Below are 22,381 nucleotides of genomic sequence, written 5' to 3'. Positions count from 1 at the left end.
CAATCACCACCTTTGAATCACCTTTTTGTATCAGTAAAGAAGAATTTATTTACTAATTTAAAAAGCATATTATAATTACTTTAATACTCTGCTTCCAGAGTACATCACTTTACAAAAAACTCCCATATTACAGAGACAAATACCCCTCTGTTTTGATACAGCCAGTCACAGTTTTTCCCAAAATAAAGTAGGCCTATCAACTCCCTGTTTTGCTAGAGTATCTGCCAATCCATTTACTGTCCTTTTTAACACCTTTGAATCACCTTTATTGAGTAGTACTCGAATCCATTTAACTTTTTTTGATGAATAAAGAAAAATTTTATTACTTCATAACTTAATAGAAAGCTTTAAGCTCATACAACAACCCTTGGTAAGGCACGAGCTGCAGCCTCTCCCAACTGATTACAAGGAAATTAGAAAGAAGAAAGAATAAGCATTACTTCATAACTTAATAGAAAGCTTTAAGCTCATACAACAACCCTTGGTAAGGCACGAGCTGCAGCCTCTCCCAACTGATTACAAGGAAATTAGAAAGAAGAAAGAATAAGCATTACAGGTGATCCCAAAACAAGACCTCCCTAATTGCCCCTTGCTTAGCTAAACCATCAGCCAAAGTGTTTGCTGATCTCCCCACCCATTGTATAAGAACAGACATATTCCTTGTCAGCCACTGAAATTTTTTTATTTCTTTTTGTAGTGCCATATAATATCCTTGGGATTCTTCAACCACCCCACCACCACCTTGGAGTCCCCTTCAATCAGTAGCTGCCCTACACCCAGTTGATTTGTAAATTGCACTCCTTGTAGGGCTGCTAGTAATTCTGCCCTTACTGAATCCCCAAATCCCAAAGGACTTGAGTAAAGGAGTACAATCTCTCCAAGCTCGTTTCTCAGCACGCCCCCATTCCAGAGCGTCCTGGATTACCTTGACTGCTCCCACTAAAATTCAGCTTTATTGAGCCTTCATGTGATGGGATCCATCTTGTAGCTGCCCTAGTTTTACTCGATGAACACCTTGTTACTGCTAACCAATTTCTCCATAAATCTGTAAAGGAGAATTGATGGAATAGTTCCATGGTCCTTAACCAATGTATTGCCCTATTCAATAGACAATCCTTTAAATCCTGACTATTCCTCTCCTCTTGGAATATTCTAGCATTCCTTTCTTCCCAAATAGGCAAGATCAAGGCTGCTCTAGCGCATCTCCACATATTTTTCCTCTTTTTTTGGCCAAATGAATGTAGAGAGGTTAAAAATCATGCTTACTTCTGCTGGCAAGTTCCACCTGCACCCAAACAACGAAAAAAACAAATCCATAATTCTGCAAAAACAGGACAGGACATTAATAAATGGTAAGAATCCTCCCTGTGAGCTCTACAGAGAGTACACCAGTTGGGTGAGATACAAAGATAAGCTCTTCTCCTTCGTAGGTTATCTAATGTGTTCACTTTCCCATCATACACTTCCCAACAATATGCCATTATCTTAGGAGGAAACAGCCTGCACCAAATTTCTTTTGAAGGGAAAACCTGTTGATAAGGGGACTGACCGAGGGACTTAAAGAAGGAAGCACAAGGAAAAACCCCTTTAAACTTGTACCCAAATCCTTTTCACTTGCACATTGCAATCCTTGAAAAACATCCATAAGTTCCACCATTAAACAGTCACCCACTGCAATTGGGCCCGGGAACATAGCAATTACATGTCCCTTTTTGTCTTTAAAGACCTCTTCCACTCCTAAAGACCCCAGATGCCCAATACCGCTGCCCTTAAAATTGAACTTTATGAGGCCCCTCTCCAGTGGTGTCCATCTCCTTTAAATCATAACCTTTTTAAAAGAGGATCAAGCCACTTCTCCCATTTCCTTACAATATTATCAGTTGAGAAAGGTGAAGACATCCAATGATTTAATCCAATGGACCACTTAAGCTTAATACAATTGATTATTGCCCTCTTGCTTCTATCCTACTCCTTGAAGATTCTTACATTTCTCTCCTATCATATTGTCTAAGCAAATGTCACTCTAGTTCACTGCCACGTAATTCTTCCCCTTTTCTTTGGCTAAGTAAACATTGACAAGGAGAATAAGCTGCCCATGCTTGATGGATGGATCCACATGCACCCAAATAAAGTAAGAAACCATTCCCAAATACAAGTAACAAATTGTAGGAGATTAGTAAATGGTTACAAATCTCACCACCAGCTTTGCAAAGAATACACCTATGTGGGGACAAATGCCAGTTAGACATCCTTTTTCTAGATAAAATCAGGTATATTAATTTTTTCATGATAAATCTCCCAACAAAAAGCCACAATTTTAGGAGGGATAGGACTGCTCCAAATCTCCTTCATATATACATAAAAAGGAAGTGGACACAAATTGTAAAAAAAAGGCACAAGAGAAGAAACCCAAATAATGAGGAGTCCAAATACAACCATCAGGCTCAAGAGGATTCAAGAAAACCCCTTCAAGTAATTGCAACAAGTTGATTATAGTAGGAAATTCTGACTCTCAAAGGCCTAATTCTAAAACCTAAATCCCAATCAAAGCCACTAGATGTAAAAGAGGGAGAGATAAATAAAATAGGCTCCCTTTTCAAAGAAAAGAGTGAAAATAGAGAGGTAAAAAATTCCCCCGCCCATAGATCCTCCAAAAACCGAATTCTATTAATAAAACAAACATACCTGAAACAATTAAGGCAGACAAGAACACCATGAATTACCTGCCAAGGAGCAGCCCAGGTAGCCCTAGGAGATAAGAAAGCATCCCATCCATTGTCCATAAACCATGTATACTTACCACCAAATTATGTCATAATTTCTCTTAATCAGTAGGTAGTCTCCACAACTACTTCCCCTGTAAAGCCATAATTTTCCTTTTGACATTACATATGCTAACCCTCCTCTTTACTTCTTCACAATATTTCCCACTTAACCAAGTGATCTTTTCTCCTTCCACTTGGTTCCCATAAAAAATCTCTTACTACTTTCTACATCTTCTTGGCCACCACCTATGGGATTTTAAACAATGATAGGTACACATGGAGATTAGCCAAAGTTGACTTTATGAGGATCAACCTACCACCTTAAGAGATAAAGTTCCTCTACCACAGCCAATTTCTTAGAGAACCATTCTAAAATAAGGTTCCAAAACCTATTCTCCTTAGACTTCGTACCAGAACATCCCAAAATTTCTATATAGGAGGCTAATTCACTATCATCCACTTTAATCCCCACAAAGCATCTTTTATCAATATTTATTCTAAGGTTTGAAAGCTGCTCAAAAAGCTTCACTACCTACCTCATATTCCTAACCCACTAAGCCTCTCCTCCATTACAAAAATAAATAAAATCCATGGAACTCTCAATTCTATGAACATGAGGAATGATAAAATTTTTGTACCGTTCAAACCTCTGGTCACAACCTTAATCCTGAACCAAGTAACCTAATGTGTTATTATAGCTCGAGTTGAAACCATATAGAAAATTTAATTAGGTCTCTGATGACAAAACTTAATTTGAATTTATATCAAGATATTCACATAAATTGGCCCAACTAAATATGTACCTTTTCGGCATCAAAGAAGGTGAGGACTTCCTCATAGTTTTCTATAATGCTTGATGAAATAACCCATGGGTATTTTAGTAGCATCCTACCAATATCTTTGCCTTCAATGCTAACCTAAAAACAAGACAAAAATATTCAGATGCATATATAAGTAGTAAATAATTGCATGAAAATCTCTTTTAACAATTATAGCATCCACCCTAAACAAGAGTGTGCAATAATGATGAGAATAGTGAATATAATATACATCAAATAAATTGTGTTAAACTTCAAATATTAAGAGTTTATATAGATCCTGAAGTCAAAGATTTCTTTTAGAAGGCTGTAGATGTATATTGCTATACAAAAAACTAAAATGGAACCACACCCTTAACACAAAAAGTAGACAGGCATAGAGCTCTCACTAATGAAATATGCCCAAAAAAAAAAAAAAAACTGTTTGACACGGAACTAGTTACTCCATCCATTGTTGCATCTATTTGTCTAAGAATCCAGCATATATAGAGGAAAATAAGAATGGTAATCAGTGTTTTAAAAGCACAACGCGCAAAAAAAAAAAAACACAAGGGCCAATTTGCACCCGATGCGCAAGGCAAGGCGCATGCCTTTTTGAATCAAGAAGCAAAAATACAAAAAATGCCAAAAAAATAAAAACAATTGTCAGAAATTAAAAAAAAAAATGCAACAAATAAAAAAATATTAAACATAATATTAATAAAAAATATAAACTTAAATTTCAAAATAAATATTTAAAAAACCTATTATCTAAAATTAAAATACATAAGCATAACATGTAAAGTATATTCAAATGAAAATTTAAAAATAAAATCAAGCATATCAAACATTTTCACGCATGTAAAACCCACAATCTCTTTTTTTCTTCAATTGCATTACTTCAAGTAGCTAATGTGATGTAAAATATATACATTCCTGATTCTATGAGCAACTTTGTGCCATGCCCCTCGAGGCAAAGCCCAAACAAGTCTATAATAGGATCTTAAGTTAGGATCTTAAATTCTTAATTCTCATACAAAAAATAATGATTCTATAATTTTAATTGCCTTTTAAGAAGATATTTCATTAGGATGAATGAATGAACAACATTAGCAAGTAGGGGGTTCTCCCAGCCGCTAGGTTCAAAAAAAAAAAAAAAAAACATAAAATTTTCAAAAGGCACATGCCTGGGCTGAGGTGCAAGGCGCATCAGGCATGCGCCTTTTGAAAATGTTGGGCCTAGGACCTAAGCAAGGCGTATACCCTAAATGCACCTCACCTATGCGCCTAGGCACGCCTTTTAAATCACTGATGGTAATCTCTACTCTCTATTAAGATAGTGTATGAGTCTCCACAATCCTTGTGCTCAATCTAATGGCATTTCCACCGCAAAATGTTCCATCAAATCCAACGATTTTGACACGATCTATACTTAATTCATGAGCAAAATATTAGTGGATTTGGTTCAAATTTCAATCACTATGCTCCACCTTAGCAAAGCCCCTAATCCAGAATTCAATCTGAATAAGAAAGCGCGGGTATAAACAAGGAAAACTACCCATTGTTAAGCTGCTATAGTAGTGGGTTAACTGAAAACGTTTTTTTTTTTTTTGGATAGGCAACAGAAATTTCATTAACATTGTAAATTGAATGTAAAAATTTACATTCTGAATTGCAAAAATTACAAGGCACACCTCTTATCATAACATTATTGCTACCAGATTATAAGTGTGGGCATTGATATATCCTTCTATAAAGTGTTCGTTCTACTTCCAATCAAGAAAAAAAAATTTGTTTGTTCTACTTATGTCTCATTTTAGGGTTTAACCATTGAAACACAAAAAAAGAACCAAAGGTTTTGAGAGAAAAAAAGAAGAGAACACGATGTGGATAGAAAAATAAATTACATGCAACACTTCAAGTATACAGCAATAGGCACAAGAAATACCAAGCTGAGAACAACAAAAACAGGTTGGACTTTTAGGGATTTCGGACCTGAACCTGAACTCCTTTTGGAACAGTTCCACTACATCACCATCTTTGTGGTTACAAGCTTCACCTGTCTTTCTTCATTCATTTCCTTCCAATCAAAATAATTTTCAATGCTGTCCAACCAATTTAGAAACTCTTCAGGTTCCAACTCACCACCAAACTCGTTAATATGAAGTTGAGCACCATGACCTTGATTGGATTGTAAATCTTGCACTATTCGGTCTTCCCATCGCTATTTGTTATTCCTTTCATGTTGATCACCTTCAAGTTGCACAATGTGTTCACTTGATTCTTCACTAATAATGTCAAGGGCTGTTCATCAACTCTAGGAGCTTGTCTTCTTCTTCCTAACCCCAAATCAATTGCTACATCACCACCCCTAGCAACATTTTGAGCTACAAGTTGAACAAGACGCTCAATCTGTTCTTGCAGCGCTCTTATAGCCTCTTGGAAAACCTCTATAGTGACATGTTGTGGTCTTCTACCACCCCTACCAAGTCCACACCTTACGGCCATAATAATATAGCAAAACACAACAAGGCAATGAAATTTGAAGCAAACCCAAGGAAAGAACTTGCTTTGATACCACTTGATGTGGATAGAAAAAAAATTACATGTAATTGGAAGGTGCCAAAATGGGTTGGCTCCTCCAAACCCAATCTCCCAATACTTAAAAACCTTAGTTGGGGCTGAGCTACAGGTCAAACAAGAGAGAAAGAACCAAAAGACCCCTACAGAAACAGCCCCCTTCTCTTTTATAAGACTCAATGGCTTGCTGGAGAAGCCAATTAAAATATTTACACATAAACCCCTAGAATGTTTTCCTTTCACAGCAACTCCTTAAGAACAAAACTAACTTCAAACAAACCCCCAAAAGATAAATTTTGTTACAAAAAGACCCAAGAGACTAAAACCCAACAGATGTGCACACAACTAACCTTGACCAGAATCTGAGATATAAAATGACAAAAATGCCCATGGACCCAAACTATCAACAAAGCTACTGAAGAACAACAATTTGGGAACCTACTACAAAAAACATACAAATACAGAATATATTCGCATTTTTCTCTTTTTTATCTTCTTTTTTTCTTTCCTTTCTTTTTTTTGGCCTCATCAGAACAACAAAGGAGGAGATCCTTTTCTTTTTCCCCTCTTTTTCAACAACCCCCCAACATTCACACTTAAATAAAATAGACACTAGTTTCCCCCTTTTGATTTAAATGCTAGAACAGTCAACATCAGCATAAGCAATCAACTGAGTAGATGAGGAAGACGAGAAGAAAAGGCCATTAGATAAGGATCCTCTGATTTGAAGAATTGCAAAGAAATGAGGTTGCCGAGGAGCAGGCACAAACCGACTGGCTATCTGTATGGCACAACATATATCTGGTTGGGTCACGGTGAGATAAATAAGGTTGCCAATAAGCTAGCGGTATAAGGTGGCATCAAGGAGAAGCTATCCATCATTCTTACTAAACTTCAAGTTGAGTTACAAGGGAGTATCAACCTACTTAGAATCAATAAGATTGGCCATCTTAATCAGGTCACTGGCATATTTCTACTGATTTACAAAGTATTCCTGAGGGCTCTTATTGACTTCAAGGATGAGAAAGTAAGTCAATGGACCAAGATCCTTCATCTTGAAGGATTGAGAGTGAAAAGAAGAGTCAAGCCCTAAAGATGCTTGAGAGTGAAAAGGAATAATCTGAAGAACTCAATTGGAGGTTACAGTAGATGGAATGGTTTACATCACCTGGTTAGCCATTGAAATGGATTCGAAACTGTGGAAGGGAGCAAAGGTAGAAGATGATGAGATGGCATGGAAAAGCCTGTGTGGAGTTCAGCCATTGGATGAAACAGGCAAACAATCAAGTGGAGCCAAAGCTCAACGATCATGCCAAGAAAAAGAGGGGTCATAGGCTTCCAAAAATAGCAAGCAAACAGGACCAGAAAGTTATCACAGCAGGTTGAAGCAGATGGTAAGTTGTCACAGCAGGTTGAACCGGAAAGAATTCCAAGTAAATCTGAGCCAGTAAACAAACCTAGTCTCGTGGGTGGACCAAAACTAACCCTTGCACATGACCATTTAAGTGATCACATGACTGTTCAACTTGGGTTAGGGGACACTAACAGAGATCTATCATCTTCCCCATTAAATCCGACCTCTTTTCCTGTCGAAGCAAAGAAGGATCAGAACCAAAAGGGTACTTCCTTAGGTGCTAATGTGGGAAACCAAAGGAGGTTTTCAGGGATTTCAGGGCTCGCTTGGAGGCAAGTGCACCCAAAAAGTTCCACGACACCAGACAGGCTAAACCCAAGGTATTTCAGGGAAAATAAAGAAGACTGGGAAGACGCCAATGATTGGGAGGACTTGGAAGGTTTTGATTTTGGAGAGGAAGAAGACAGCCTTCTAGCATCGACAGCATAGATTCCACTAAAGCTTGTAAAATTTTGGAAGAAGACAATCTGGGAACCAAGTTACTATTTGACGACCAAGACTCGGAAAAGACAAAGGAGCTGGTGGCAGCAGACGGACAAGAGACCACCCCTTTATTTAGTATGGGGGCACTTCTACCTGAAGAGCACATGATGGTGCTATCAATGCAAGTATAGAAACAGGATCAGTGGCTAGGGAAGAATGGTAGATCCAGTGTTTTCCAAGAGGAAGTACAAGAGGAATAGAATAAGGATGCTGTCATGGGGATTTCTCAAGAGGAAAACCAACAAAAAGAGCTTGATACAGGGGAAGCTTGCAAAACATTGGAACAGGGAGTTTCTATCCCCTTATCCCCTCCTCTTTCCGCCCCTTCTTCTAGTCATCTAGGCATTCCTCTTTGCTTTACTAATTCTGTGCCTTCTTGTTCTGTTATGTTTGTAGATCCAATTCCAGGCCAGTCGACTTTGAATGCTGAAATCGCTTGTGCCAATTTGCCTGAAACAAATATCCAAAAACAGGAAGAATTTGAGGATACAGAGGGGGATAGAATGCTAGAGCTAGTGGATTGAAATCTAACTTTGCTTCTGGAAGAGAAGGATAGGATATCCGGAGTGCTGAGATTGTTGGCCCAGGAGGGGAAGCTATTGAATCGGAAAATGGAATTGAGAAGTTTCAAGAGTAAGAGCTTGTAAATATACCTCTAATTGATAAAGTGTACTCGAGATCAAGGAAAAGAAAGGAGGGAGGAAGGAAGGAAGCAAACAACAAGAAGAAGAAAAGTAAAGTGGAAAAGCCGGAAACAAAAATAACCTATGACAAGGAGTCTGAAGGGAGGAGAAAAAGGAAGAAGAGTTAGGTGATTGGTTTTGATAGGGACCTTTTTCTGCTTTGATCATGAAGATTATCAACTGGAATGTGAGAGGGCTAGGAAGTGCAAAGAAAAGAAGGTTGATTAGGAGTATTTTAAGGAAAGGTAAGCCATATATTTTTATGATTTAAGAAACCAAACTTTCAAAAATAGATAGAAGGTGGATTAGGATTTTCTGGGGAATCAGAGGCTTGAGTTGGGCTTTTGCTCCTTCATGGGGAGCTTCAGGAGGAATTCTCACTATTTGGAAGACTGAGGAGATGGAATGCTTGGAGGAACTCATTGGGAACCATTCAGTCTCAATCAAATTAAAAACAATAAGTTATGGTAAGGATTGGGTCCTAACCAATGTGTATGGCCCTAATTCTTATAAGGAGAGGGATCTTTTTGGGAGGAATTGAGCATAGTGAGAGGCTTGTGGGAGGGACCTTGGTGTCTAGGGGGGATTTCAATGTTTTAAGATTCTCAGGATAAACAAACAAACCAAGACAAGGTTTTACCCTCATATGAGAAAATTCAATAATTTAATTGAGTCCCTTGAGTTGAAGGAACCCCCACTAACACTACTACAGACCGACTTCACTTGGTCAAATTTCCAAGATATCCCAATTTGTTCTGAACTGGATAGATTTCTTTCCTCGATAGATTGGGAATGTTTGTAGGAAAACTTGATAGCTAAAGCCTTACCTAGGGTAACCTCAAACTATTGTCCAATTTCTTTGGGACAGGAATTGTTGTTTGGTGGCCCTTCACCCTTACCGGTTTGAGAATATGTGGCTGGAAGATCCCCAATTCAAGGAAGGAGTAAAATCCTAGTGGAATGAGGAAAGTCCAAGAAGTAGAAAAAAGGGTGTTAGATTTATGAGGAGATTAAAAGCATTAAAGGAGAAGATAAAGGACTAGAATAGGGACCTTTATGGAAGACTTGAACAAGCTCAAGAAAGAATCTCCTCAAAAATAGAGGGGCCTGTTTAAGTTCTGTCCACCACCTGAACTGGTCAAAACGATACACCCTCTGTAGGAGCATATCGGGAAGTTCCCAATACGATACGTATAGGCTGATACAGGCTGATACATATCGATATTTTGAACCTTGTCCCTATCTACTTTTTGTCCACTTTCAGTATACCCGTTAAAATTGCTAGGCAATTAGAAAACCTAGTAGATCCAAAGAAGCTAGTAGAAAAGCTAATTGTGGGAACCAGAGGATGGAAAGAAAGATCACTTGGTGAAATGGGAACAAGTTGGTAGATTCAAAGAAGAGGGTGGACTTGGTTTAGGCAATCTACTCCAAAAGAACTCAACTCTTCTAGGAAAGTGGCTTTGGAGGTTTCCCTTAGAAAGAAATAGGCTTTGGCACAAGGTGATTGAAAGCATACATGGTCGGTTGGACAATGGCTAGGATGCAATTATGCAAAGGTAGCCCCCAATGCAAACTCCTCCTCTCCTTGGAAAGCAATCTATGAGGTATATCCTTTATTTATTTTTTTCTTCTTTTTTGATAATTGAAAGATAATTTCATTAATCAAATAGAATAAGTTGTTACAAGCATCCCTTGGAGAGGCATGAGGTGCAACCTCTCCTAGACATTACAGAAAGACAAGAAAAAACAAGAGAAAAATTACAAGCTTACCCAAAATAGCTCTTCCCTAGATACCCCCTTGTTTAGCAAGGAAGTCAGCAAAAGCATTTGTCGACCTACCCACCCACCCATTGGGCTCTAATTGTCATGTGTGCTGTTTTTTTTTTCAGTGAATTGTCATGTGTCCTATTAACCATTTAAATTTTTTCATAAGATCCCTATAGCTCCAAGTAACTGAATCAGGGTTCAGCAACCAACCCACAATCAGCTTAGAGTCTCCTTCAATCAGTAGATACCCCTTGTTTGGCAAGGAAGTCAGCAAAAGCATTTGTCGACCTACCCACCCACCCATTGGGCTCTAATGTCATGTGTCCTTTTTTTTTATCAGTGAATTGCCATGTGTCCTGTTAACCATTTAAATTTTTTCATAAGATCCCTATAGCTCCAAGTAACTGAATCAGGGTTCAGCAACCAACCCACAATCACCTTAGAGTCTCCTTCAATCAGTAGCTTTTCTATCCAAAGTTGGTTGGCAATCTGAATCCCTTATACATTAGCCAACAACTCAGCCCTTGCTGAATCACCTACTTCACATCCAATTGATAAAGGGGCCAATCAAAGTGAGTAGCTAAAGATAGAAGAACCCTCACAGATGTCATCCTGGCAACAGGTGCAACGGTCACCAAATAATCAATCCCATATGTCTGTGTATAGCCTTTTGCAACCAGCCTGTCCTTGTACCTTTCAATGGTGCCATCAGCTCGGTATTTGATAGTAAAGACCCACTTACAACCGACTGGATCCTTCCCTTCAGGCAAATCCACCACTTCCCATGTGTCATTCTTGTATAGGGCATCAATTTCAGATCTCATAGCATCCCTCCATTCTGGAATCTTAAGAGCTTCTGACATAGACCTGGGAATAGGGTTAGAAGCAACAGAAGAGAGATAGGCAAAGTATGAAGGTGAAAGCAAACGGTAAGAAAGGTGCTTGGAAATGCAGTGTGCAATGCACTTCCGTTTTCCTTTCCTAACAGCAATGGGAATATCAAGGTCAGGGAAGGATGACTCCAAAGGTGCTAAAACAGTACCTGTTGTCTCTTCTGTGACTGGAAATGTATGAGGCTCATGTATTGTAGGAGAAACAACCTGCACATTTCTGGATCTTTGCCTTTGATACACCTTGGGATTGAGGATAGGACGAGGAGGTAAAGAGGGAAGAACACTAGGATAGGGAGAATGGAATGATTGATCCACCCTTGATACATTTGAAGGAGAAGCAGACACATCAAGAGACTCAACAGGGACAGGAAGAGAAAGGACAAACACCTGTGACAAATCCTCCCCCTATGGACAATGTCCTGGAGAGGAACCATAAAAGGGGCAAAGCTCATCAAAGGTGACATCCATTGAGACATACCGAGTGCCAGTCTATGGATCAAAACAACAATAACCCTTCTGTGTGGGGGAATAACCAAGGAAGATACACTTTTGAGCTTTTGGTTCAAATTTATGCCTTTGGACACTTGGAACATGTACATAACAGGTGCAGCCAAAGACACGAATAAGAACAAGAAAAAGGTCCTTGTCCGGATGAAGGAGATTGAAGGGAGACTTAAACCCCAAAACCCTTGATGGCATACGGTTTATAAGGTAGGTAGCAGTAAGAAGAACATCACCCCAAAACCTTGTAGGATAGATCATCTTCTGGGGGAACCTTCTTACTCCCAGAAATGAACCCCCACTTTCCTCTACTACATACATAAATCTTTACTGATTGTGACCATGCCAGATAATTAGTTCCATCTAGTTTGACTGTATATTCAGCACCACTTTTGTTTTCAAACTCTGAGGAGTACATCATGTAACCACTTCAAATATGATTTCAGATGACTTCTACAAGTATACTGAATGAGGACAAGCAAGAACTCAGTTCAGTCGACCACAAGAAGGCAATACACTGAGTTCAGCCGACCACAAGAAGAAAATACACTGAGTTCAGCCTTCAAGAAGTAATCAGAAACTTCTAGGCACTATGCACTCAGTCGAAGTACCTTTTCAAATCTGGACTTCAAGGTAACCACCAAAGAAATAGCCAAGAAGAGTAAATACCAATTGGTATTGCTGAAAAGGCCTTTTTACAAACACTGTGTGGGCAATAGAGACAACCCCACTATCAAAAAAGAAAAAAGGCCTCAAGAACAGTTCGTACAACCCCCCAAAAACAGCCAAATATAAGTAACAATCTACAGCCTTGTTACAAGGATGTTTCGGCAGTTTTGACAGTCCAAGGAGTGAAAACAGCCCAGAAATTTCTGGGTTAAACCAGATTCAATGGCAGCCGAAGGTAGTATAGAACAACCAGAAATTTTCGGACACTTCAACAGTCCAAACACCTAAGAAAATAACCCAGAAATCTGAGCACAACTTATAGTTTCGAGCTTCAAACCAGAACCGAGTTGTTCCCCTTCTTTTTTTTTCTCTGATTCTTCCTAGTCACCAAATCACTTCTCCAAGAGATTTTAGTCTTGGGCACTTCCAATGACCTCCAAGAATCAAGCAACACGAGCCTAAGCTTCCAGCCCTAGAATATTGAAGTTCAGGCCTGCTCTGATACCATGAAGAAAACTGAAGAGATGAGAGCTTGAGAGTTCGGCAATGAGGGTTTGAGAATGAGAGTTTCGAACCTACTCTCTCTCAGCACCCTAACACTAATTTATTAAGATAGATTTGAATAATTACAAGGAGGCCCTTAGTTGGGCAAGAAATTACAAAGAACTTAATATAGACAGGATGGGCCCATTAATAAGGCCCATTACAGAAAAACATAAATAACAAAAAAGAATAAACAGCCTATGGGCCATTCAGCCCATCTTCTCTACAAGTCCCTACTGTCGAAGAGACCTTTTTACAAACACAGAGTGGGCAGTAGAGAAGACCACACTGTCAAAGATGAAAACAGCCCCAAAGAAGAGTCCGTACAGGGGCCCAAAAACAATCCAAAAAGGACAATAAACAGCAGTACTGATTTCAGAGGTATTTCGGCTACTTGACAGTCCAAAAAAGAAATGAAAACAACCCAGAAATCTCTGGATTAAACCTGATCAGAGGATAGCTGAATAGCTGTACTATTTCCAAGGAACTTCGGAGTTTAACAGTCCAGAACAGGAAAAAATAACCCAGAAATCTGAGCACAACTTACAATATTTAAGCTTCAAATCAGGAACCGAACTGTTTCCCCTTTTTTTTCTCTGATTCTTCCTGGCCACCGAACCACTTCTCCAAGAAATTTGAGTCTTGGGCAACTTCCAATGACCTCCAAGAATCAGGCAACACGAGCTGAAGCTTCCAGCCCTAGAATACTGAAGTTCAGGCCTGCTCTGATACCATGAAGAAAACAGACCTTGAGAGTTCGGCAACGAGGGTTTAGAGAATGAGAGTTTCGAACTTACTCTCTCTCTAACACCCTAACACCATTTTATTAAGATAAACTTTGAATAATTACAAGGAGGACCTTATTTGGGCAAGAATTTACACAAAACATAACATAGAAGGGATGGACCCAGAGTAAGGCCCATTACAGACAAGAACATAAACAGTAAGAAAGAATAAAAGAATAAAACAGCCTATGGGCCATTCGGCCCATCTTCTCTACAGAGGATAAGTTAGCTATTATAGGCTAGCTTCTCCAAAAGTCAGCAAAGGAAAAAGGATTAAATGAGTCTAGGGTTCTCAGCCAATGTATAGCTCTTGTTAATATACACTCCTTCACTGCTGAAAAGGTTCTCTCCTTGTCAAGAAAGGTTCTAGCATTCCTTTTTTCCCAAATAGTACACAATGTGGCTGCTCTAAGGCATTCCCACATACATTTCCCCCTTTTTGCTGGGAAGACAAAGGTAGACGAGCTAAACAACAACTTTACTTCCAATGGTAGAACCCACCAACAATCAAACAATAAAAAATCCAATCCCACAAAGCTATAGCGAAGGGGCAGGAAATCAGTGAGTGGTAGTAGTCCTCACTATGGGTTTTGCATAAAATACACCAGTTTGGGGATAGACACAAAAAAGACATTTTCTTTTGCAAGTTTTTTTTATAAATGATTGAAAATTTATTCATGATAATCAGAATGATATTACAATACAGCCTGCCCAAAGGAAAGGCACCTCAGACTAGGAAAAGAAAGTTTACAGCGCTGCCCAGAATAAATGTTCCCTTGATACCCCTTGTTTAGCTAATCCATCCGCTATGGTATTAGCTGTTCTACCCACCCACTGATAATTAACAGTCATGTTCCTTGAAAACCACTTAGCTTTCCTCATAAGATCCCTGTAGCACCAAATAACTGAAGCTGGATTTTTTAACCAGCCACGACTTTGGAGTCTCCTTCAATAAGCAAATTCTGAACTCCTATCTGGTCTGCAATCTGAATACCTTGTACTGCTGCTAGAAGCTCAGCTCTAATAGAGTCTCCTATACCCACGGAGCCTGAGAACAAAGCTAATATATTACTATCTTTATCTCTCAGCACCCCACTTATCCCTGATGGATCCGGACTTCCTGGCTGCTACCATCAAAATTCAGCTTTGTCCAGTCTTCCGAAGGAGACACCCACACAGCTGGTACCCTGTCTTCCTGTTACTGCTACTAGCCACAGCAATCCAGTTCCTCCAAATGTCATCAAAGGAATATGTTTTAAAGGAATCCAATGATCTCAGCCAATGGATTGCCCTGGTCAAAATGCAATCCTTTACGTTCTGAATATTTCTCTCCTTTCCAAAGTATTAATCTTTTCATGATACACCTCCCAACAAAAGACAGCTATTTTGGGGGGAATAGGCTTGGTCCAAACTTCTCACACAGGGAAAGGCCCAAGCACATCACCTCTCTTATCAGAAGAAGAAGAAGAAGAAGAAGAAGAAGAAGAAGAAGAAGAAGAAGGGTCTAAACAAACATTGCCAAGTAGGGGTGTCAACGGTATTCGAAAATTCGATATTCGACATAATCGAATCGAATTCGGATACCATAAGCTTTCTCATCGGATTTTTCCCCTTAATCCAGTCTAAGTCAAACTCTTCTTCTTCTTCTTCTTTGCTCCTGCCATACCTTGGGTTTGGACGATCAGAACTGCTTGAGTAGAATACTAGCCTCGGTCTTCAAGCAAGCCCTGCCATAGTCGTTTCAGTCGAAGGGGCTTTCTTCAACAAAGGATGAGAGAGAGACAATGATACACCTAAGTTAACACCCCTAGTCTTTTCATTCAGACACAAATATGCACTTGATAGAGCACAAGATATTGCATTAATTTTTTTCTTCTATCAGCAACACAAAAATCCATCCATTCATTAATAAAAAAGAGACATTACAACCAGAAATTGTGAAGAAACTGTCTAACCCAATACAAGATAAACCCACCCAGCTGTATCACAGCATTTATTACAACTGAGCCCAGTACATCAGTTGTCTATTTACTCCTTGTCTTGCTAAACTATTGGCAGATGTCCGAACCCACTCGATTTGAATTATCATATCTCTTGAAAGCCATTTGAAGCGCCTGTATTCATTTCTAAACTTCCAAATCACTATCACCTTTCTTTAACCACCTCACTACCAGTTTCATGTCACCTTCAAGAACCAATCTTTCTGCTCCCATGTATCTAGCTATTTTTACCCAAATACTGCAGCAAAAAATTCTGCAGTTACAGCATCACCTTGTACAATTGGACCTGAAAACAAAGCCCTTATAGTGCCATCCTCATCTCTAATTACTCTTCCAATTCCAGACGGACCTGAACTGCCTAGACTACAACCATCAAAGTTCAATTTCAACGACCCAGCCATTGGGGAAGACCACACCTCAAGGGGTTTTTGTTTCCTATAGGAGGATCCAGCAATTGATACTGCATTAATACTTCTTAAGCATACTTCATAGCATTGGCACTTTTAAAATATGTTAGATATTAAGTATTGAGATATGGCATTTAACTTCAAAAACTAGATATAGAATCCATAGGCATATTAAATGAGACAATTGCACCCATACATGTGTCCAAGATCTTAGAAGATGGATAGTTGTATGCCCATTCCCAATATGTGTATATATCCATATCTAGGTCTCATAGGTTGCTTACCACATTTAGCTTCAGCAATTAATTTTATCCAAAACAACTTCATAGGTCTCTCGTCCTAGTACTGCACCTACCCCGGCGTGCCAAGCTATATCTATATTAACTAAAAGAAACTGTTTCAAATAACGAAAACATTTTGCTGCAACAAGTATCATGTTCCAAATGCAAGTCAGTCAGATGAAGCCTGATCTACGCAAAAGTGGTAAGGTGTTGTATTTCTCACCAACTTGTGAAGCCTAAGACTCCATTTGGGAAGAGTGCAAATACAAATATGCTTAGTACATTGCACTGTTTATATTTGTATTTTTATCCTTCCCAAACAGAACCTAAAGAAAATTTTATAACTTCGCCTACTAGCAACTATGCAGTCAAAAATGGTTTCAGGCATCAAAGTAAACCTGCATTAAGTGCATGAGATATAACATGACAGAGAATAGTGAATGGAAGGTTCTAGTCATCGGGGTGCTTTCTCTGTCTCTTAGCTTCCACCCCCATTTTACCTATCAATATATATACAACAAGATGGAGAAACAAGAAACGATAGGGTCATAAATGAAGTCATCTGAAGGAACCTAGGAGTAGCTCCAATGGATGATAAAATGAGAGAAAGTAGACTGAGGTGTTCTGATCACATGCATAGAAGACCATCTACAGCACCCATTAGAGGTGACGTATTACAAGTTGAATGGACTAGAAGAGCTAGGGGCAGACCAAATAGAACTTTGGGTGGAAGTAGCATGAAATGATTTAAGTGCCCAAAATTTGATGATGGGTTTGGCACTGAACAGAACAGAATGGCAAAACAGGATTTATGTAGGCGACCCTATACAGTTGGGAGACAAGGTTTAGATGATGATGGAAAAACAAGTACTCCTTTGAAAACCAAACTGAGCAGTTAAACTGGAAAACCCAGGAATTGGTTGTTGTTTCCAGGTTCAATATTCAAAACAATTTTGGCAATTTTACAATTAAAGCACCCCATTAAACTGGAAAACCATGAACCACTCGGCTTTCTGGTCCAATTTCCAGTCTCGCTATCAAAAACATTGGAAACAAGATCCACTAAAGCTCTTACTCAAAAGGTTCACTTCTATTTCAGCATATAGCAAAATAAGAATATCACATTTTAACCATAAATGAATGCAGAAGGTTCATTAAACTTGAACGGCATGCATACCTACTGTAATTGACTACAATCCTTAATATAATAGACATCTAAAACTGCATCATCTATTGAAAAATGTGTAAAACCATAGCATATGTTTAAGTACCTTTTCAAAAGCCTTTATTCTTGGTTTAATGTCCTTCTCAATGTCATAGAAAATAATTGGAGGAAATAACAAAATTACAACTCTAGTGAGTTCTTTGGGGACTCCAATATCTTGAAAAAATTCAACCAAAAGCTTCAAATGGTATTCCACTGGTAGCATAAGAAAACGAGGAAATGATTCAACAAAGTATTGAAAAGAGACATCTTTGGAATCCAGCATGTTCAGCCCTCCACGCTTTGCTTCCATCTACACCATTAAACATAACATTCACTTCAATATGTAGAAAAATAATGTACATACAAGATTTTAGCTAGACAAGAATAAATTTGAGAAAAGATAATGAAAATGCCATCTCAATGAAAATGACATCAGTAGGCACCTGGAACAACTAAAGATGTTATCAGGAGGAGAAAAAAAGATAAAGTTTGTTACTTGTCCTTATGAATGTAGAAAACCAAAAGTTAAAAAAAAAAAAAAGTTATAAAGAAGCATCAAGTCATACTAGACCTTTTCAAAAAATGATAATGTTTGCTGAACATCCTCATCAATGGAAATTGATAGGTTTATCATCATGCGACGTGCATTCTTCCCAACAACCACTTCATCATCATTGCTAGAAAATAATATTTCCTTCATATATTTAACCTATATATGACACATGTAAAATAAGAACGGGCCTGACTAACCAAACAAAGAATCAAGCAGCACATAGAAAATGATAAATGATTACAAGAAGAAAACAAATTAAAAATAGTAATTAACAATAGAAGTTGATTCACTGGCTCTAAACCAAACTTCAAAACTGATAACTTTCCTTCACATTCTAAAGGTCTACATTGAATGAGAAATACAATATACACTATGTTAAAATAGCATTCCATGATAAGCGTTAGAACTTCACATTTTGAAAACCATTTCCTACTTTGTGAGCTTAACCCTGCTGCTATACAAGAGGGTGGGAAACTTGCTTTAAAGTGATGTCTATCCATTTCTCTCAAAACATTTTTCAAGGATAGTTTACAGTTACATAAGTTTGCAAGTTGAGGGGTGTAGAAGAGGTAGGAGCAGGCAAAAAAAGTCCACAGGTTGAAGTAGTGAGAAACGAATTGAGGGCCCATAACTTAACAATGGGCAGGGCACCCACCCAATACAGTAAAAGGGCATTAACAGGGTTCATGTAACTGACCCCGTATAGTTGGGGTAAGGCTTTATTGAGGGAGTTGAGATACCAAAGTTAAATAACCACACAAATAAGCAGCTTTGATTTCCCATGATTCACATAAATTACGGCGCATAATCAAAAATCGAAAAGTTAATTTTTGTTATCAAATTGCAAATTCCTTTTACTCAAGGTATCACTTTTGAGGAAAAGAGTAACTTGTTATAGAAAGAAAGCAAAGAAGAGTACATGAGATGATGTACAATGGAAGAGAGCTATATACAGGTTACAAAGGCATAATTCTATCACCACACAAGCTTCCCCTGTGCACACCAGATTTGGCTAAACTATCTGCTACAGAGTTTAACTCCCTAGGAATCCAGATTAAATTTGCATTCAAGGATTTCAAAAGATCTCTAGCCTCATCCAAGTAGCGAGCCAATCTCCAAGGCCTGCCTTCCTTCTCCCAAAGCCATTTTACCATGTTGCTAGAGTCACCTTTGACTACTAGATCAGTCAAGTCTAGATCTCTTGTGATACGGAGACCCATTAGAACAGCTAAAACTTCAGCTGCTGTGGAGTCTGCAGTCCCAATTAGTTCACTAAAGGCCCACATAGGGATTTCATCCCTCTTAAACACACCGCCTATTCCTACTGTTCCCAGGTTTCCAGTTGCACTTCCATCAAAGTACAGAGTCACCCCCTCCTTTTCTCTTGTTGGGGAAGGCTTTTAACTCTTAAAATACTGGGAGAAGAGAACAATATTTCCACCACATTCTGCTGAAGCATATTCATAGTCATTCCTTTCAAACTCTCTGAATTCAGCACCCACAAATTGCACACGTATATTAAATGAGAAATCATGTCTTCCATGGATCTAGCTTTGTTGTCAAAAATGCGACTGTTTTGTTCTTCCCAAACACTCCACATTATTGCTTGAGCCATCGTGTACCAACAAGATTTAAAAAATGACGCCAGATCTTCCTTGTTTCTGAACAATGTAGAAGGAGATGCTCAGCTGACTCACCATTGCTGAGAAAAAGGGTGCAGACATGGGAGGGAGATACACAATCTACCTTTCTGTTTTTTCTGTAATAAATAGCGTGTTTTTCCCTTTCAAGCAAGCCTCCCACACAAAAAAAAAAAAAATGAAACTCTATGAAGGATGTGGGCAATCCAAACTCTTCTACGAGGGAACCCGGAGTTTGTCTCACCCGACCAAAGGCCCTGAGAAAAGATTTAGTTGAGAACTTTCCGGCAGGGTGGAGCTTCTAGATTCCTTAGTCTTGGTTTGATGGGAAAAATAGACCTCTCTTAAGACATTTAACAGATCTGCAAGTTCATCAATCTCTACGTCCCTTAAGAGTTCCTTAAATTTAGGTTCCGGCTTGTTATAGGAGGCGAATGTGATAGACAGGAATCTATGGTGGCTTCTTGGTTTTGGGAGAGATTAAACAAGCGGGGCTAAGTGTTAGCCAATGTGTTTTCTCCCCACCAAAGGTCAGTCCAGAATTTGATTTTAGCCCCGTTCCACACATTATAATATACAATACCTACAGAGAAACTAATCAATATTGTCCAATCTCCATGAAGATTGTGGCGATACCTTATTAATGAGATTTGGAAGCTTCTCTGAGGAGAGATACCGTGCGACATGCGTCGATACCATAGGGTTCAGTCCAATGCTCTCCAAGAACGGAAGCATACCGTTATCTCCCTTCTCCTTGGCCATGTAAAACACCTTCTTCTTAAGAGAAAGACTCTCCACATCTTCTCCCTCAGCACTCCATGACTTCCAGAGTGAATGTTCGTCCAAATCATGAACACCATCAATCAGCATCTTGACATACTTCGGTGAATTTGACACGATGTCAAGCGACTCTTGTTTGGATACCCCACCTTCTTGCAGAACCTCAGCCACAGCTTCACGTGCCTCGAGAACCAGTTCCTCGTCGTCGGAGTTCCCGCCATGTTCGACGATAGAAGCTCGTTGACGGGTGTCTGAGAGTCGATTGAAGAGAAGAGAATAATTGAATCTTTCGAATTTTAAATAAGTTTTAGAAGGAGAAGGATAGATGCTTCCAGGAAATTGCAGATTACATGGGAAATTCCAATTCCCCAAGAAAACTGGTTCGTGCGGAACTGATATTTTGAGATTTTTTGAGAGAGAAGGCAGGCTTGGCGCGAGCATGGTCCATCAACCATCGTTCATCGCTCGAAGGTACGTTAGCCTCTAAAACCTCTGAAAAACCCTACCTAAACTTCTCGTAGTAGGCATATCGGATAGTATTCGGATCGGATGCACCTAGGTCCGATATTGATTGATTTCAATTAGAAAAAGGGTAAATCACAAAGACCCCTGTATTATGGGGTCTGTGACAAAGACCCCCTTACTTTGTTTTGCGATAAAGACTTTCTTATATGACTGTGAGACAAAGACCCCCTTTCATTATTCGAACAATTGGAAGAAAAACATTGTCATCTTCCCCAATGTCACGAACAACAATGGCGGTAATCCCTTCTACCTCTTTCCATTCCTCTCTTTCTTCTTCCCACGCTTTCCTCTGTTTTTCGTTCCTCTCACGCTTTCCTCTGTTTTTCGTTCTCTCAACCATAGCCGCCACAACTCGTTGCAACGACTAATTCCCCTTGGCCGCTTTCTTCTCTTAATTATTCTCTTGTTGGGCTCCATTGCCTTGCTCTTCTCCACCACACAAGCCCGACCATTAAGCAATCCAAAACAGCATGGATGCATGGAAGAATCTCGAGGCAATCAAGAATTCTGGAGAGAAGGGGAACCGTTTTGCAGAGTACGTTAACTGCTTGATGGAAGGGATAAAGAAATCCGGCCCAAGTCCGGGAGTTGGCCAGTAGTGGTGGTAGCTACGACGGTTGCTTATTCTTATAGATTGTCGCAAAACATGTCGCAAAACATGTCGACAATCTATAAGACGTACGTTTTTTGTGAAGAAGATGAGAATTATTTTGTTTGTTTTTGTTTGTACAATCAAAAGCCACACATGCGATAACTGATCTTCGATCGCTAATCTTAATCTAGACTGAACTCGATCGAACAGTTGGCGTGCACAGGATCTTGCTGATCTTTAGCGTTTAGATAGTTGATGCTTTAGATTCCCGAGTCCCCATTTTCTTTGTATACCGAACGCGTTAAAGGTGGGTGGAGCACCTAGTACTAGTTGTAATACTACAGACTGGGAGTTAATCTCCCGAGCCTTTCACTCCGTTGCCGGATTTGACTTGTCGCTTTTCGAATCTAGAGAGGGAACTGCTCGAATCCTCTAGTTAGGGAAATAAAGCTTCCGGGAAGAAATCTGAGCGGACTTGTTTCATGGAATTTTCTTCGTAATCTATCCAAGTTA

At 39.1% G+C, this 22,381-nt stretch overlaps 1 protein-coding gene across 2 annotated transcripts in view; it reads right to left on the bottom strand.

The window, feature by feature from the left end:
* Positions 1–21,290, bottom strand: part of LOC104599198 (Mitochondrial transcription termination factor family protein) — a 57,297-nt gene extending 36,007 nt beyond the window's left edge. The window contains exons 1-4 of one of the 2 annotated variants that reach the window (XM_010261632.3): positions 20,608–21,288; positions 18,350–18,487; positions 17,843–18,088; positions 3,569–3,682 (exon numbers count right to left, since the gene is read on the bottom strand). In XM_010261632.3, the coding sequence (XP_010259934.1) occupies positions 3,569–3,682; positions 17,843–18,088; positions 18,350–18,487; positions 20,608–21,192 (1,083 nt within the window). In that variant the 5' untranslated portion in view covers positions 21,193–21,288. Of the gene's footprint in view, positions 1–3,568; positions 3,683–17,842; positions 18,089–18,349; positions 18,488–20,607 lie in introns of both variants that reach the window. The other variant, XM_010261636.3, reaches the window with a different exon arrangement.
* Between the last annotated feature and the right edge of the window lie 1,091 nt (positions 21,291–22,381).

This window comes from Nelumbo nucifera, chromosome 2, assembly GCF_055504915.1.
Source record: "Nelumbo nucifera cultivar China Antique chromosome 2, China Antique-T2T, whole genome shotgun sequence".
In the NCBI taxonomy this organism is placed as follows: Eukaryota; Viridiplantae; Streptophyta; class Magnoliopsida; order Proteales; family Nelumbonaceae; genus Nelumbo; species Nelumbo nucifera.
Note: the sequence above shows the minus strand (reverse complement) of the source record. Positions and strands in the feature narration are given on the sequence as shown.